At 52.0% G+C, this 15,244-nt stretch overlaps 5 protein-coding genes across 5 annotated transcripts; all 5 read left to right on the forward strand.

Moving 5' to 3' along the window:
• Positions 1 to 324: 324 nt before the first annotated feature.
• On the forward strand, positions 325 to 1,044 carry BO95DRAFT_202166 (uncharacterized protein). Its single transcript, XM_025581041.1, has 2 exons — positions 325 to 915; positions 967 to 1,044. The coding sequence occupies exon 1, from the start codon at positions 413 to 415 to the stop codon at positions 878 to 880; it is 468 nt and encodes a 155-aa protein (XP_025440230.1). The 5' UTR covers positions 325 to 412; the 3' UTR covers positions 881 to 915; positions 967 to 1,044.
• Positions 1,045 to 1,531: 487 nt separating this feature from the next.
• On the forward strand, positions 1,532 to 6,546 carry pex6 (AAA family ATPase peroxin 6). Its single transcript, XM_025586990.1, has 3 exons — positions 1,532 to 1,889; positions 1,972 to 5,719; positions 5,775 to 6,546. The coding sequence occupies exons 1-3, from the start codon at positions 1,712 to 1,714 to the stop codon at positions 6,298 to 6,300; spliced, it is 4,452 nt and encodes a 1,483-aa protein (XP_025440231.1). The 5' UTR covers positions 1,532 to 1,711; the 3' UTR covers positions 6,301 to 6,546.
• A 670-nt stretch (positions 6,547 to 7,216) lies between these two features.
• On the forward strand, positions 7,217 to 10,582 carry BO95DRAFT_444875 (GABA permease GabA). The gene is made up of 18 exons (XM_025586991.1): positions 7,217 to 7,761; positions 7,841 to 7,874; positions 8,004 to 8,073; positions 8,224 to 8,296; positions 8,348 to 8,385; positions 8,510 to 8,646; positions 8,701 to 8,815; positions 8,876 to 8,954; positions 9,004 to 9,038; positions 9,092 to 9,120; positions 9,171 to 9,203; positions 9,255 to 9,279; positions 9,332 to 9,533; positions 9,590 to 9,667; positions 9,724 to 9,852; positions 9,923 to 10,070; positions 10,127 to 10,205; positions 10,255 to 10,582. The coding sequence occupies exons 1-18, from the start codon at positions 7,679 to 7,681 to the stop codon at positions 10,431 to 10,433; spliced, it is 1,566 nt and encodes a 521-aa protein (XP_025440232.1). The 5' UTR covers positions 7,217 to 7,678; the 3' UTR covers positions 10,434 to 10,582.
• An 83-nt stretch (positions 10,583 to 10,665) lies between these two features.
• Positions 10,666 to 12,581, forward strand: BO95DRAFT_444876 (questin oxidase family protein). Its single transcript, XM_025586992.1, has 4 exons — positions 10,666 to 11,159; positions 11,212 to 11,357; positions 11,416 to 11,543; positions 11,592 to 12,581. Exons 1-4 carry the CDS (start codon positions 10,953 to 10,955, stop codon positions 12,335 to 12,337), a joined length of 1,227 nt encoding a protein of 408 aa, XP_025440233.1. The 5' UTR covers positions 10,666 to 10,952; the 3' UTR covers positions 12,338 to 12,581.
• Positions 12,582 to 12,796: 215 nt separating this feature from the next.
• BO95DRAFT_418056 (HECT-type E3 ubiquitin transferase) lies at positions 12,797 to 15,187 on the forward strand (the record flags this gene model as incomplete). The annotated part of the gene is made up of 4 exons (XM_025584439.1): positions 12,797 to 13,721; positions 13,812 to 13,966; positions 14,557 to 14,811; positions 14,900 to 15,187. Exons 1-4 carry the CDS (start codon positions 12,992 to 12,994, stop codon positions 15,185 to 15,187), a joined length of 1,428 nt encoding a protein of 475 aa, XP_025440234.1. The 5' UTR covers positions 12,797 to 12,991.
• Between the last annotated feature and the right edge of the window lie 57 nt (positions 15,188 to 15,244).

Raw genomic sequence — 15,244 nt, forward strand, 5'->3', positions numbered from 1 at the left:
CGGCATCCTGCTTATTCCTAATTTCCCGATTAAATTTAGCCCTCGGGCGCTCTCTGATAGCGCGCGGCCCAGTCAGACAAAGACCCCTGGGACTGCTGGGGACGCATCGAGAGCGACCGTTGCGCGGCGCCCTAGGGCGAGGAAATTATCTGCATTTTCGATCTTTTATTTCTGGTACGGACGAGACCTTTTCCATCCAACCAGTGAAAAATGAAAGAGGTGAGTGTTATGGGTAAAGTTTGGAACTTACATAGTAGAAAATTTCCAACCCATTTTGAGTTATTGAGGCCGATTGAACCAAACAAGTAACGAGTTTCTCCACGTCAGCCTTATCACCTGGTCGGAGGTGTCATCATTGCAGGTCCGGCAGTTTTAAGGGCTGTCAACCCGGCCACGTTGACTTGAGGACTGAATGAATCGTTTCAATGAAAGAAGTGAGCGCACTCTATTGCAATCCAGGCCACCAAATTGGACGTTGTTCATAGTTTCACTACGGAATATTCCGTACCTGAAGTCAATTCGACTCACCTACTGTTTAATATTCTACCAATCAAGTCCTTCGAGCACCGCGATTCCCGCAAATGCCACCTCACCAGATGTACCTCGAGCCCCAAATGACAGGAAGCCACCTACGCAAAACAAGACTGCAGCCCTGGAGTCATTCTCGTGTATGAGCCTCATTGTAGTGACGACGGCCTGCATGAGATCAGTCCGCCGCGCAAGCTGTCAAGGCTACAACATTTCACTGCGAACGCATTGGTTCAATTGGCGCTCGTCTTGCAACCAACAAAAGATCTTATCAGGCCCTTCAGTCTCGCGTGTACGAACTATTCTTAACTCCGTAATCCGCTTATATATCTACTTAGGTCGTTGCCTTTGAAATATTTGATTCAGAGTGCCGCCCTGGCTTGGTTGGTCTGTAGCTCTGCAAATCATGGCGGTGTGCTATGCTTAGAAGGTTGCTAGTTCGAATGAGCTCGAGGAGAGGTACCTACTCCGTACTTAGTATGATGGCTATAGCTCGAAGATAAGGTGACCATGTCAGAGAGGAATCAGTCGTCAAGCTCGTTGGTCTATAACTATAGGGTTCAGTCAGTATGGCAAAGCAGAGCACCCTCGCAAATCCTTTGCGGCACCATTCTCCACACGACCTGCGATGTCGTGTCGCATCGACCTACAAGTACTGCAAACAATTTATGGTCGGCTCACCAGACGGTTCTGGGAGCATTATATATATATTTATATTTTAGATGCCCGAATTTGGCTTACATACAGTGAATCTCAGCCCTTGCTTAGGATTTGGTCCACATTCATGAAATATGCTAAGTCGGAAGCTCATTTTGTACGCAGGACTCTACACCGTAGGCATATGGCAAGGGTTCATCCCCCGAAAGTGAGGAAACCTCCTCGTGCAGTGAACCTCGGCATCGGGAAAGGGCAGAACGAGCGGGCGGTGCCGAGCTTCGGACGGCCTCGTTGTCTTCCTCCCCGGACTTTCTCCAGCTTCCCGCCAGCCATTATCTTGCTGCACCACTATCTAAGCTCGGGGCTGTCTCACCAGGGGACTGTTTGTCTCAATTGTGGCTCCTTTGAAGTATGCTGAGGTGACTGGATTCTTCTCATCCTTCAATTCACGACCTTCGATTCTTTCCCCTCCCGCCCCTCTCCCGGTCGCTCCCCCGCTCCAATTGAACCCACCTGCGCCATCATCATGGATTACGACCACCACGACCCCAGCTCAGAGCAACCCAGGCGACGACGACGACGAAACGTGATGCGTCGACACATGCGCAATAGGGTCCCTATCTCTGCTCGTCTTTCTTTGGATCATCAGCTGCGTGGGAACATTGGTGTTGTGTCCGATGACCTGGTCGGCGACCTTTTCAGCAGTAAGTCAAACCGAGCCGTCCCCCGCTCAATAGGATCTATTTTCGCAATCTGCAGTGTTTTGACTGGTAACGCGTATTCCAGAGGACAATCAAGATGACATGGGGAACTATTATCTTGCGATCTCACCGCAGTTCCCAGGTTGCACCTCGGTCGAGGATCTCTCTTGGACCATCATTCCCGTGCGACCGCAGTCTAAAGATCGCTCTTATCAATCGCCAATTCCGCACTCCACCGTCCTTTTCCCCGACTCCGCCCTGTCCTTACAACCATTCTTGGAGAAACTAGGCAAATTGGATCCCACCCGCCATCCCCTTCAGTCACAGCGTGCGATTGAGATACGGGTCTTGGATGCTGTGCCCTTGCCTCTGGATACAGTCTATGTGACAGTAGAGCGGAACCTTCTCCGGAATCATGATGATGTTCAAACCAAGTTTGGAGGAGGCTTCAGTTCCAACAATACCTCATCCAATGGTGGGTGGGCCAAGGGCGGGAAAGCCGCTGAAGTCAAGAAATACACGAAGAAGGCAGCAGCAGCAGAGGATGAAGAAAGGCTTACAGCTGCTGTGCGCGAGGCCCTGGGAGTCGTGAAGGTTCTGCACACTGGTGACGTCCTGCCGCTCCCCTTACCACCGCACCCCATTACATATGCTCCATCACCCCCTGCTCGTATTGCGCTTTGCGAACCGGTCTCCCAGGGCCTACTAATGCCCGCGACTAAAGTGGTCCTGGTTCATGCGCGGCCTCACGGTCACCGGGCGCAAAGAAGCCTACGAACAGGCACTGGCCTTCTCAAACAAGTAGCGGAAGATGAAGCCGATGATACTTCTAACGAACAGTTCTATTCTGCGGCTGAGGATAAGCCTATCGAGAGCAGTACCGAGGTAGAAGGTAGTATTACTGCCGACGAGTCGGAAACTGATGCCTCGGGCGGTAACATGAGTGACACATCGGACGATTCTCTGGAGGATATGATTTCGCTAACCGCTCCGGAGCTTCCTCAGCCAGCGTCGGGTGTGATGTCTGCTATGACTACTGCTACGCCCCGTGCTGGAGGGCGTCGGTTGGACGGCACTCATACTCCTGGGTCGGTCGCATCAAACTTCACTTCTGCGACCATGCGACCCGGTCGAGTTAGCGGTGGCAAAGTGTTTAAGACAGAAGGTCTCCTGCGTCAGGTGCCTGGCGACCTTTTGCATCCCCGACCACGGGAAGACGACGATCCGGAGTCTTTCATATTCGTAGACATCGGAACGCTCGCCAAGATAGGCTGTTTCTCGGGTGACTGGGTGAGGATCGAGGCATCTGAGGAGCCCCAGCACAACCCTTTCGCCTCAATCAAGCTTGGTAGCTTTAATGACCGCGAAGAGGACACTGGCGACTGGCGGGCGGTCAAGATCTATGGATTGCCGGGCCTACAATCTACGAAACCTCGATACTCGATCAACCAAACGGGAAACAGGCGCTCAAGTGTCTCTCAACTTCCCACTGTGCGCATGACCTCCGTCTTCGTTTCACCACTGCTTCTGAACAATCTTGACAACCCAAAATATCTACGCATCTCCCCGATGACTTTCGCTACATCGAATGGCGCGAAGCCCAACCTACTCCACCAGGTCAAGTCCAGCGTTGCTCGGAATCCGCCTCTGGCCAAGGAGGTCACGCTGCTGAAGATCTCGACTCCTCTGTCGATGGACCGTGTTCTTCAACCTGCCCTGTTCGCTGGCCTCAAACAATACTTTGAATCTCGTCGAAGACTTTTGAAGGGCGGGGACCTTGTGGGTATTAGCATCGATGAAGGCCTCGGCAGAGCCGTTTTTCAAGGCGCAGCTACCGGCGATGCTAACGCCCAAGAAGACGATCTGACCACGAGACTAGGACAGATGTCTTATTCTGATCATGCCGTGTCTAAGAAGGTCGGAGTCGCATGGTTCCGTGTTGGCCAGGTTATCCCCAGTGTTCCGGACGATCAGGATGAAGCCGGCGGCAACCGATGGGGAGGAGTGGCCGTTATTGACTCCGCCACTACCCGAATGGTACAAGCTGGGAGCGACGTCAGCAGGGTACCGGGCTCGACAGATAATGGCTGGGAGTATTGGCTTAGGGTCAAAGCTGTACCCAAGGCTGCCACTGAAGCGCAAACGAGCCATGGTTTGGTGACCGACGTTCCACAATCATTCATCTCACCTTTGCAGCAGCGCCTCCGAGAACTGATTTCTGTCGCCACCAGTCCTCGTGCGATCCAGCTCGGTATGAAGCCAGTCGTCATCCTCCTGAGATCCCAACAACGACACATTGGCAAGGCCACAGTTGCAACACGTGCATGTGCTGACATCGGCTTGCACACCTTCCCAATTGATGCCTATGATATCCTTACGGAAGGTGGTGCCAATGGTGGCGATGTCAAGACCGAAGCATACTTGAAAGCCAGAGCGGAACGTGCTTTCCTTTGCGGGGCCGACTGTACTGCGCTACTGATCAAACACATTGAAGTCTTGACTGCAGATCGCATAGTGTCGGCCATGGCTGAAATTGTGGCCGATGCGCGGGTGATTATCGCTACTACGACGGACGTCGAACAGATGCCCGAGGGCCTTCGAAGTATGTTCACCCATGAATTCGAGATGTCTGCACCAGAGGAGAAGGAACGTGAAGGTATTCTTCGCAATGCTGTTTCAGAACGTGGCATTCGACTTTCACCTGATGTTGATTTGGGGTCAGTGGCTCTGAAGACCGCTGCCCTGGTCGCTGGTGATTTGATTGACGTGGTCGAACGTGCGTCGTCTGCAAGAACTGCACGCTTGGAAAGACTGGCGGAGGCATCGAGCAAGCAATCGAACCAGAAGATTGGGATTCGCGATATCCTAATTTCTGGCGGCGACGCGGCACGAGGCGTCACAAAGCTTGATTTCGATACCGCCGTTGACGCTGCGAGGAAGAACTTTGCCGATTCCATCGGCGCCCCCAAGATTCCAAATGTTAGCTGGGAGGACGTGGGTGGCCTGTCCAATGTCAAAGAGGCGCTCGTTGAGACCATCCAACTGCCGCTCGAACGGCCTGAATTGTTCGCCAAGGGCATGAAGAAGCGTAGCGGTATTTTGTTCTATGGGCCGCCTGGTACCGGAAAGACGCTTCTGGCCAAAGCCATTGCAACCGAATTCTCGCTGAACTTCTTCTCCGTCAAGGGACCTGAGCTCCTGAACATGTACATCGGTGAATCCGAAGCCAATGTACGACGCGTCTTTCAGCGTGCCCGGGATGCTCGCCCCTGTGTTGTCTTCTTTGACGAGCTGGACTCGGTGGCCCCCAAGAGAGGTAATCAAGGTGACAGTGGTGGTGTGATGGATCGCATTGTGAGTCAACTTCTCGCCGAGTTGGATGGAATGAACGGCGGAGAAGAAAACAGTGGTGGTGTCTTTGTCATCGGCGCGACCAATCGGCCCGATCTACTGGATACGGCGCTTTTACGCCCAGGTCGCTTTGATAAGATGCTCTATCTTGGTGTCTCCGATACACACGAGAAGCAGAGAACCATTCTGGAGGCGCTTACACGGAAATTCGCCCTTTCCCCGGATCTTTCTCTTGCCCGGGTAGCTGATCGGCTTCCACTAACTTACACGGGCGCCGACTTGTACGCTTTGTGTTCGGACTCGATGCTCAAAGCTATTACACGCAAGGCCACGGCGGTGGATGAGAAGATCAAGCAACTTCCAGGTGAGCCTGTCAGTACAGCGTACTTCTTTGACCATCTTGCCACGCCGGATGACGTGGCGGTGGTGGTCACGGAAGACGACTTCCGGGCGGCCCAAGATGAGCTTGTTCCCAGCGTTAGGTAAGCTACGACGGACGCTCCGATGCGGATTTCTCTCCTTACTAACAGCATCCAGTGCCAAGGAGCTTGAGCATTTCGAGCGGATCCGACAGACCTTCGAATCGGTCGATAAGCAGAAGCAGGAGTCGGTAAATGGTGCCTCAAGGCCACCGCAAACAATTCAGGATGCGCTGGATGCGCTGAATGCGGGCGGGCAATTGGAATTTAGCATGGGCGGGCCTGTCGCTAATGGAGACGCTCAGTCCCCTGCAGTCAACAAAGGAAAGGGCAAACAGGTCCCATCTATGGTGCGAAATGCGAGTGGCCAGTCGACCAGTAGCAAGGGCAAGGGTAAGAGTCCCGCGGGAGCTGGAGGGAAAGCGAAGGGCAAGACTGTCAACATCCCGAATGGTGACTCTGACTCTTCCCTTGACGGTCCCACCTTTGGGTTGCGAACGGATCGAGGAGGCTCGCGTGGATACGATGATGTTGGGGAGGATGAAGAGGACAATGTAGGGAACGGGATCGCTCACAGTGGCGACGAAGATGACTACATTATTCGGACTGACCATCTGGCTCCGACTGGTGGATCGGGGCTTTGAGAATACTCGGCCACTGACCGTGTGCCAGGGGGCGGGGGAGCGCGGCGTCAATAGGAGACAAGGCTTGGCGGTTGCACTTCCAAATTAGTGTGCGTGTGTGTGTGTGTGTTTGTACATATATATGATTTGCCATGACTGCATATGAGCATTGTTTGTATGTATATTTTTGTCAGCGAACGGTTGTTGTCTGATAAGAGACAGCGGAGGGAAATCTGCGGTGGCCACATGAGGTCATCGAGGTACTGCACAGCAGCTGGATGGATGTCCAATGAGCCTGCCCAACCTAATTTAGCTCAACGACAACGACTACTACCATTCTGATGTGTGACGCGTTTCGTATCTATCATACCTGAGTAGTCTTGATAGGCTCTTAGGGGACAGAAAATAGATATGCAGAGAAGCCAAAGAACATTCTAAGTCTGGAAGGAAGAGAGCATAGAGGATGTAGATGTTCAAATGAGCGGGACCTCGGAGAAGGTCCGCTGGACTTTACCGAGGACGGAGTGCAGTTTGGCAGAGATTATGCTTATCGGGGGCGGTCTCCGTCCTATTCAGCAAGTAGTGTGTCAAACCGGCTTCTAACCCAAAGGTTTAACTGTACCTACTCCGTACCTACTGGTAACTTGAATCGGAATCGGCCCTGTTTTTCACCGGCCCTCAAGTTAAGCTTCCAATTCCCCACTGCAGCTTCCGCTCTTCGGTTCTTTTTCATTGGGTATCGGCGCCTTGTGCTCGGTGCTTTTCGCCAATCAGATAGTGACCGACTCTGGTTATCAGTTGGGCTGCTTATCGAGCGGGCGATTAGAGTATCATCATCAATGATAATCTTGATATAAGTTTTGGTTAGCACCGTCTCTTACCCCATATTTATTAGGTAAATGGTGCGATCCGCCACTCTCTCCCCCCGCAATTCCTCCCTTCCTACTCTCTCCTCCTTCTCTCCCTCCAATTACTCCACTCGGTGATGTTCCATCATGTAATTTCCATCGGAATCCTTCCCTCCCAAGAGCTCAGATAGTCAGATAGACCATGAGAGGAAGAGGCTGAGGGTGATCAATGTGTCTTACGGTGGAGGCAACACCCTTTCCCCTCCCCTCCCTGGTCTTATTCCTTCCGTACCCTCCTCCGTAGAACAGTAGTAGTAGAAAGTGTTTCCCTCCCTCCCTTCCTTTCTCTGCTCATTTCCAGTCCTTTTTCCATTCCTCCTTCCCATAGCAGTTTCTTTTCCCCCCTCCATCTCCCTCTCCCTCTCTCTCTCCCCCTCTTCCCTCTCCCCCTCTTCCCTCTACAACTATACTTTGCCTCTAGTCAAACACCGCATCCCCTCAACTTCTCCCATCATCTTGTTCTTTGTCGAGCCCATCAGTATTCCACAGCCATGAAAGACCTCCCGGGAGATGATGACGCGCAGCTCGCAGCCCTGGGCCACAGGGCTGAATTAAATCGGAACTTTTCGATGCTGTACGTTGGCCCGATCGCCCTTTCATCACCGTCTTGCACGTGGCCACTAAATTAATGCCTATCTGTTCAACTTGACTAGATCAATGTTAGGCTTAGCCTTTGCTATCCTGAATGTACGTTTCGCCAGAACCTATCATCATTCCTGCATGTGGTTGGCACTACGTCCACCCGTGGCACAGATCGCCGCACGAAAATCCCTTGTGACGATTGCATGGATGCTGATGAAACCATTGACGCTCTAGTCATGGACCGCTCTGTCTGCAAGTTTATCGATCAGTCTGCCGTCGGGCGGCTGCGTAAGCGTTGTATGGGGTAAGTCAATCCTTCCTACCTCGACTGTGTTTTCAGTCCCCCAGTCTCGCCTTGAATGAAGCCGCTCGACGGCAGGATAAGGTTGTGGCTTTCGCTTGGTGGTCCCTTACTGGTCAGAGTTACTCACTGATTGATTGCCCTTCCTTGCAGGATTGGTCACGGCGGGTATCTGTAACCTCTGCATGGCATCCTCTCTGGCAGAGTTCTTGTCAGCGTATCCTACGTGAGTATTGGTCGACTCAATATCCTGGATGGCTACTGACTAAGGTATCAGGGCGGGTGGACAATATCATTGGGTAGCAGGTAAGCTCAATTCACCTGTTTGCTTCGGGTATCCATGAGTTATGACCTCTGTTTATGATACTGACTATTCATTCTGTGCAGTCAGTAAGTACAATATACCCCTTATCTCATGAGCGTCACTAAGTGAACAAAGTTGCTCCGGCAAAATACATGCCTGTACTTTCGTGGATTACAGGATGGGCAAACGTATCTGGCTGGGTGGCCCTGGCTGCCACTGGTGGATCCTTAGGCAGTCAACTGGTCTTGGGTGTGATTTCCTTGATGCATCCGGTAAGATTCCCCTTACATCTGCTTAGATGTCAAAAGTCGACTAACTCCTTCAAGACATATGAGTCGAAAAGATGGCATCAGTTCCTCATCTACATCGCATTCTGCCTTGTTGCATTCCTGATCAATGCCTTCTTGAACTCTATCCTTCCACGGTTGACCAAGGGTGCCTGTATGTGCACAGACTATGAGTATCATGGAAAGGAATCTTGGCAAGGCTAATCTGTTGCAGTTATCTGGTCCCTAACCGGCTTTGCTGTTATTTGCATCACTGTGCTATCATGCTCATCGCCCAACTACAACTCTGGAGAGTAAGGATTTGATTACCGTCGTGTTGTACAACCACTTACTCTGATTCAGATTCGTCTTTGGTGACTTCATCAACGAGACAGGCTGTAAGTGGAGGTTCAACCTGTTTCAATCTGTTATAAGTGCTAATGGAACACAGGGCCCGATGGTCTTGCTTGGCTGCTTGGGGTATGTTGCAATCAAGACAAGGTCATATCTTGTCATTAACCGAGTAACAGCTACTTCAAGGAGGCTTTGGTCTTACTGGATTTGTATGGTTCCCCTTACACGCTGCTCGATAAGCATTACTAACTTTCGAGCAGGATGGAGTTGCGCACATGATCGAAGGTATTATCACGAGCATAACACCTCACACGGCACAGGCGCTAAACATCAGCAGAGATCCCGAACCCCTCTGTAGTAGGGCCTAAGATTATGATCGGCTGCGTTGCCATTGGCACTTTCACCGGTACCATCTTCTTGATTGTACTGCTTTTCGTTGCTGGTGACATCAACAACGTCATCAGCTCGGCAGCTACCCCCCTGCTTCAGATCTTCTATGACGCGACGAGGAGCAATGCTGGATCTATCTGTCTTCTGATGTACGCGAGTTCTGCCCCGCCTGGTCACTTCTGATTGATGCTGACTGAAGTTCTAGTTTTCCTTTGGTCTGTGTCCTCTTCGCCGCTGTTACCATCACGACGACAAGCAGCCGCATGGTCTATGCATTCGCAAGGTGACCACCATTTGGCCTGGTACCAGCTTCTGAATATGAGCTAATGTTCACGGCAGAGACGGCGGTCTCCCAGCTTCGCCTTTCTTCAGCAAAGTTCATCCGAGACTACAACTGCCTCTGAACGCTTTGTACCTGACTAGCTTCTTCTGCGTTGTGTTCGGATGCATCTTCCTCGGTTCTTCCAGGTAAGTGAACAGCGGATCTTGATTATACAGCAAAACCCAGCCAAGGAGCCCACCGCTAATAGATGATTAGTGCATTCAATGCCATTCTTTCTTCGTCTGTGATTCTGCTCGACATTGCATATGCCATTCCCATTGCTGTGAATTGCGCTCGGGGTCGGAAGATGCTGCCTGAAAGACCTTTCGTTCTGCCCAGTATCTTTGGCTGGATTGCCAACATAGTACGTCCAATGAGGCCCGGGATAAAGAAGATGCACAGCACTAACGATATGTCTAGATCTCTTTGTGCTACATCACAATGACCACTGTTCTCTTCGTTTTCCCGCCCGATCGCATTGTGACAGGCAGCAATATGAGTAAGTTCGCTATCAACTACCACCGATCCAGAGTTGCTAACTAGAGCAGACTACTGCATTGTTGTTGTTGGAGTAGTCATGATCTTGTCGGTCTTCCAATGGATTGTTGACGGTCGTAAGAACTTCTCCGGACCGCGAATGGACGTCGATGTGATTTCGGGACAGGTTGCCGCGGGTGGTGAACCTGCTGACTACGCCGTGGAACACGGTATTCCCCATGATAAATGAAATGATTTGTGTATCTTAGAATAAAGCAAGATTTGTCTTCGAGCACAGGTGCCGAAGGACAAATCTGTCATGAGTTTACATCTCTAGAGAGTTGATTTCATAGGAATCTCCTGTATTTGTTGGGAAGCCAGAACAGGACTAGCTTGATGACATAATGCTGCATAACTTGAGTAGCTAAATTGCATAAAAGATGTCATCATTTGCATCATCCCATCAGTTGGCACATGGTTGAGGCATCTCTTCCCCACTCTCCCAACTATTGATCTTGATTTCGATTTCAAACCATCTACTAGGAATCTGATTGTGTACTGCAGCTTGGAACTGTTATGCTTGGAACATGGCTTGAGATTAGCGCTTCGCTGTGGCGTTGATCTCTCATATTCATACTCAATAGCATATCGCCTGATCTCAACGTTGAAGACCCACCGGACGCCAACAAAGTGACCCGCTCCCTTGACTTTCACAACTTATCGGCCCCTTCACTACTCATTGTTGTTATTGTAATCCCCACTAAACAATATGGATATGATCTCTTTCCTGCCCTCATTCGGTCGATGGAGACCGTGGGGAGATTCCAAAATCTTCAATATCTCTCCGGTTGAAGTGCATGAGATCGACACGGCCCAAGAGAAGCCTGCCCGTGCTCTAAAGCATCTACTTAAACTGAACCACGCCAACTACGCTTTCTTGTGGAATGAACGCAAGTTTCACAACCATGCACCTCATGTTTGTCACTGTATAGCCAAGACATAGTCCGGTATTGTACTGATTGGGACAGATCCTCAGTTCAGCCTTCCTGCAAGGCGCTGACGCAGATGATCTGAACCGTATATACGAAAACGAGTCCAAATCTCTCGATCCCTGGGAAGACTCTCCCGGCGAGATCAGTACATATGACTGGCGGGACTATCTCTCGCGCCGAGAGTAAGTAGCAAGTCAAGTCCTTGGTGAAATGGCCAACCTTGCTGACCATCTGGCCCAGATACCAACGCGCGTTTGTGGACTTCTTCGAGGATGAACTCGTCCGGCATAGCTATGACTGGAAAGAAGTCGCTTTTCAGTACCTTTTTTCAGGCAAAGAACCGATGTTCAGCTCTCTTGTTGCAGATCGTGCGTGGCAGCCTCAAACCCTATCTCTACCTCTCTAATATGGCATAGTTGGGCACCCCCTTATTCACCTCGCATATGCTTTCGAGATGTCCAGTCGCGAAGTAGCTATGGAGGCACTGGGTATGGCCGCTACCTGCTACGGTAGTATCCATAAATACCTCGACGACCCATCCTACTCTAAGATCGAACCCTCCTACCACACCACTTCTCTATTCGAGGTCCTCGCCAAGGTCCGAGCTGACAAGCAATTCGACAATCTCTTCACTACATCGGGCGAGGAAAACATCGAAGTTCTCTTCCGCAACCACGAAGCGGCCCTCCTCAATCACTGGAACGCATGGACGATCCAAGATCCCGTCACTCAGTTCCGCGAGAGCCAGGAAGTGGCCGCGGCCCTGCTGACCGCCACAGTGACCGCGGCCCACCCCAAGTACGACTTCTTCCTCGTCCACACTCTCACGACGAGCCACGCCGTGCGAATCCTCCTCCCTCTCATCCCAGGGAAGTTCCAGATGGCTTTGGTCCGGCAGTGGTGGCTCATGACGCTGAGCGTGTACGTCGCGGGGCTCCGACCGGAGACCGATCTTGACAGAGTCAGGGGATACGAACTCAAAGGCCGAGATTGGAAATGGACGGCACACAAGGCTGTCAAGGGGCAGTACTCGACGGATGCACACTACGTCAAGGCGATCCGGGCTTTGAGAGAAGCGGCCAATACGTGGGGGGATCCGGAGGAGTTCTACCTTCGGGCGGCTGTTCGATTTGCAGATGAGTTCGATGATTGGGCGTTTTGAGTGCGGAAAACAGGATATGGGTTCTGAGATTATCAAATTTGGTTGCGGTTTTGTTATACGGTAGTTCTGGTTCTGTGGGGGTATGACATGGTTTATTGGCTGGATGCTATTTCGTCACCTGCACCCTAGTCTAGTGTATCAGATTGGCAACTCTTTGTATTTGAGTGACAGCATCTCCAAATTGAGACATCGTGCTTGCGGCATAGGTTCGTCGATCTCTACGGAGTGCTCCGTACATACTCAGTGTCTCAATGTCATGCCTCAGGCACCAGACGAACAGAGGCACCGACCGCCTTTGAATGGCAGAATGCTCCGAACCTCGAGACGAAAACCCCGGACATAAGCGGAGATAAGAGGTAACAGCCCACGAAATCCCGTCCGCGAAACTGTTCAAAAGGCGGTGGCAGAAAGAGCCCACCTGCTGAGCACGGCAGCACCACCTAAAGCGCAGCGCGTCAACAGCTGGGCTCCCAATCACCACCAACTTCACTTATCAACCCTCCAAAAAAAACTTGTGCACAGACAGCATTAAATCATAACGTCACCACCACTATCAATCGCTCCACTAATACAAAAGCATACTAACTATAAGAGATCTCAATACAGCAAAACCGGGGAACCACACCCCCCCCTCTTTCGGCACAAGAGAAAAAGATGCAACCAACACCAGGGACAGCCGAGGACGAGGACCAGAAGAACCCTCTGATCTACCTCCATGCCGAACTCCTCCCGCACATCCGTCACATCACCCTCTATGTCTCTGTTTCTGCTGAGGACAGCGACGCCCATGCCCAATCGCAAGACACCTGTCCTAAATCAGCGAAGGAAACAAAGGGAGGAGATGTGCAAATCACACTCTCCGAGTCCCGGCGCGCGGTGTCGGTGTCAGTCCCACCGGCGGCCTCGCCACAACTGCCGGAGAACCGTGGCGATGATGCTTCTCCCGAAACAAGAGCAGCGATGGACGCGGAACCCGAAACGGAAACGATGAAACTCCCCGCGCGCGTCACGGAGGCCGCACGATATGTGCTTCGCGCCCCGCAGTGGCAGCGTACTTCTTCTGAGGGGAGGAGGCGGGAGGCGTCGTTTCGGATGCAGGTTGTTGGGGAGGGTACCGGTGATCAGACAAATGGGACTGGATTGTTGGCGGGGAGGGGCGGGGATGAGGAGCTGGGGGGCGGGTTTGTGCCGTGGAGGGCGCCGGATATGCGGCCGGGGACGCGGGTCAGGTGTCGTCGGTGTGAGAGCGTGGTTCTGGATCAACCTGCGCGATCGGCGGAGGGGTGGGTGTGGAAGGACCTGCCCAGTGGGAATTGGGCGGAGATGATGGATTTTTGGCATTGTCATAAGCCGGATCCTGAGGGTGGTCATGAGCATGGAGATGGTGAGGGTGAGGGCGGGCTTGATGCCGGGGAGCAGCAACAACGGCAGCAGCAGCAGGGTGCGAAAGCAGGTGGGGGAGGTCGATCGAAAGATCCGAATGCAATGGTCAAAGGGTATGGAGCTGCGAATCAGGTCGTGGCTACTGTGGGTACGATCCTGGTGGATGTCGCGGCTTTTCTGGTGGCGGTGGAGGATTGTTTGGGGGTGATGAAGGTAAGGACCTGTTCCTTTTTCTGTGGTCTTTTTGTTTCCCCCCCCCCCGAGATGAAAAGCTTTTGCAAGGCTTGGTGTCTCCCTGAATCAGGGCAACAAGAAGGAGACCTTTCTGGCCTGTTTTCCTCCGTGGTATGGTCTCCGATACAGTTGCCCGACATTAATCATGGGCCTTGACCCCTTATTATATTTATGGTGCAAGAGAAGCAGGAAGGGGGGACTACTAATGGCTGTGCGTGGCTGGTTTTCTTATATGGTGGTGTAGTCATCCTCTTCTTTCCCTCAAGATAGGAGATGGATTTCGCAGCATCATTGTGGCATCGGCTTTGCCTAGGCGTTGGTAGCTTCCTCAGAGGGCTTCGTTCTGGGATCAAGGCTGGCGCCCTCGCATAAAGTTCCTTCGTTGTCTTTTGATCCCGAGTTCAATGGGAGTCGACGTGATCATGGCGAGGTACATTGTTGGTGCGGTGTGATATATGGAATTAGATTAGATTCATAGAACATGCAACTTGACTTCATGCTGGCGTATTGCGAAGCACTACCTTGCTATGCCTCTTCCTTTCCTCTCTACTTGCCATCTTATCATTATCTCCTGCTAATAGCTCGAATAAAAACCTCTTTAGGACCCGGACTCCGATGATATCCGCTGCTGCGATTGTAATACATTACTCGGCCAGGTCGATCCTATAGCCCAAGGCTGGAGACTCTTCAAGACCGCTATCTCCGCAACAAAGACGAAAACTGATACTGGTACCGAGCAAATGGAGTGGGAATACTACCCCATCGAGGTCATCATCGCCGCCCAACTCCTGGAACTAGTCGAACGAGAAAGCGCGCGTCGCTTCGTCGTGCACTGCGGACATAGCAGTGGATTGTTGGTACGTTTCTCCCAGTCTCCCAGTCTCCCACAGGAAGTCACCCTTGTTCGCTCGACCATATGCTAAACTCCTCCGGCAAAAAAACCAGATCTGGGTTTTCAACCCCGACATGCGGTATTCCAACTCGAGCGCCCACCACAGCATCGCCGCCCAACGAGCGATGAAGGTCTTCTTCCAGCCTCTCCACAATGTGGAGCAGACGCTGCACCCGGAGGTCGGGAAGCCGTCGACTACGCTGGCGTTGGAGGAGGTGCGGTTGCCGGAGGAGACGTATCGGGCTTTCGAGGAGGTGCTGTACCGGAGGAATGCGATGCTGCCCGTGTCGGCGAGGGTGTTCAGGGAGTGGAGGGTGGGGGTTTTGCATCGGTTGCAGTGATGTTGAGGGTTTATGTCCTTGTTGGAAGGGAGGAAGGTGTGGATTTTGTATATTGTG

Source organism: Aspergillus brunneoviolaceus (assembly GCF_003184695.1).
Source record: "Aspergillus brunneoviolaceus CBS 621.78 unplaced genomic scaffold BO95scaffold_51, whole genome shotgun sequence".
Classification (NCBI taxonomy): Eukaryota; Fungi; Ascomycota; class Eurotiomycetes; order Eurotiales; family Aspergillaceae; genus Aspergillus; species Aspergillus brunneoviolaceus.

Bases quoted from the DNA above. Each gene is read 5' to 3' on its own strand.
- BO95DRAFT_444875 (XM_025586991.1), top strand. From the start codon at position 7,679: ATGAAAGACCTCCCGGGAGATGATGACGCGCAGCTCGCAGCCCTGGGC. The intron at 8,386-8,509 runs ATTCACCTGTTT...AAGTGAACAAAG, and splicing joins TTGGGTAGCAGGTAAGCTCA to TTGCTCCGGCAAAATACATG. The intron at 9,039-9,091 runs GTAAGTGGAGGT...AATGGAACACAG, and splicing joins CTTCATCAACGAGACAGGCT to GGCCCGATGGTCTTGCTTGG.
- BO95DRAFT_202166 (XM_025581041.1), top strand. From the start codon at position 413: ATGAATCGTTTCAATGAAAGAAGTGAGCGCACTCTATTGCAATCCAGG.
- BO95DRAFT_444876 (XM_025586992.1), top strand. From the start codon at position 10,953: ATGGATATGATCTCTTTCCTGCCCTCATTCGGTCGATGGAGACCGTGG. The intron at 11,358-11,415 runs GTAAGTAGCAAG...CATCTGGCCCAG, and splicing joins GACTATCTCTCGCGCCGAGA to ATACCAACGCGCGTTTGTGG. The intron at 11,544-11,591 runs GTGCGTGGCAGC...AATATGGCATAG, and splicing joins CAGCTCTCTTGTTGCAGATC to TTGGGCACCCCCTTATTCAC.
- pex6 (XM_025586990.1), top strand. From the start codon at position 1,712: ATGGATTACGACCACCACGACCCCAGCTCAGAGCAACCCAGGCGACGA. The intron at 1,890-1,971 runs GTAAGTCAAACC...CGCGTATTCCAG, and splicing joins GGTCGGCGACCTTTTCAGCA to AGGACAATCAAGATGACATG. The intron at 5,720-5,774 runs GTAAGCTACGAC...AACAGCATCCAG, and splicing joins GAGCTTGTTCCCAGCGTTAG to TGCCAAGGAGCTTGAGCATT.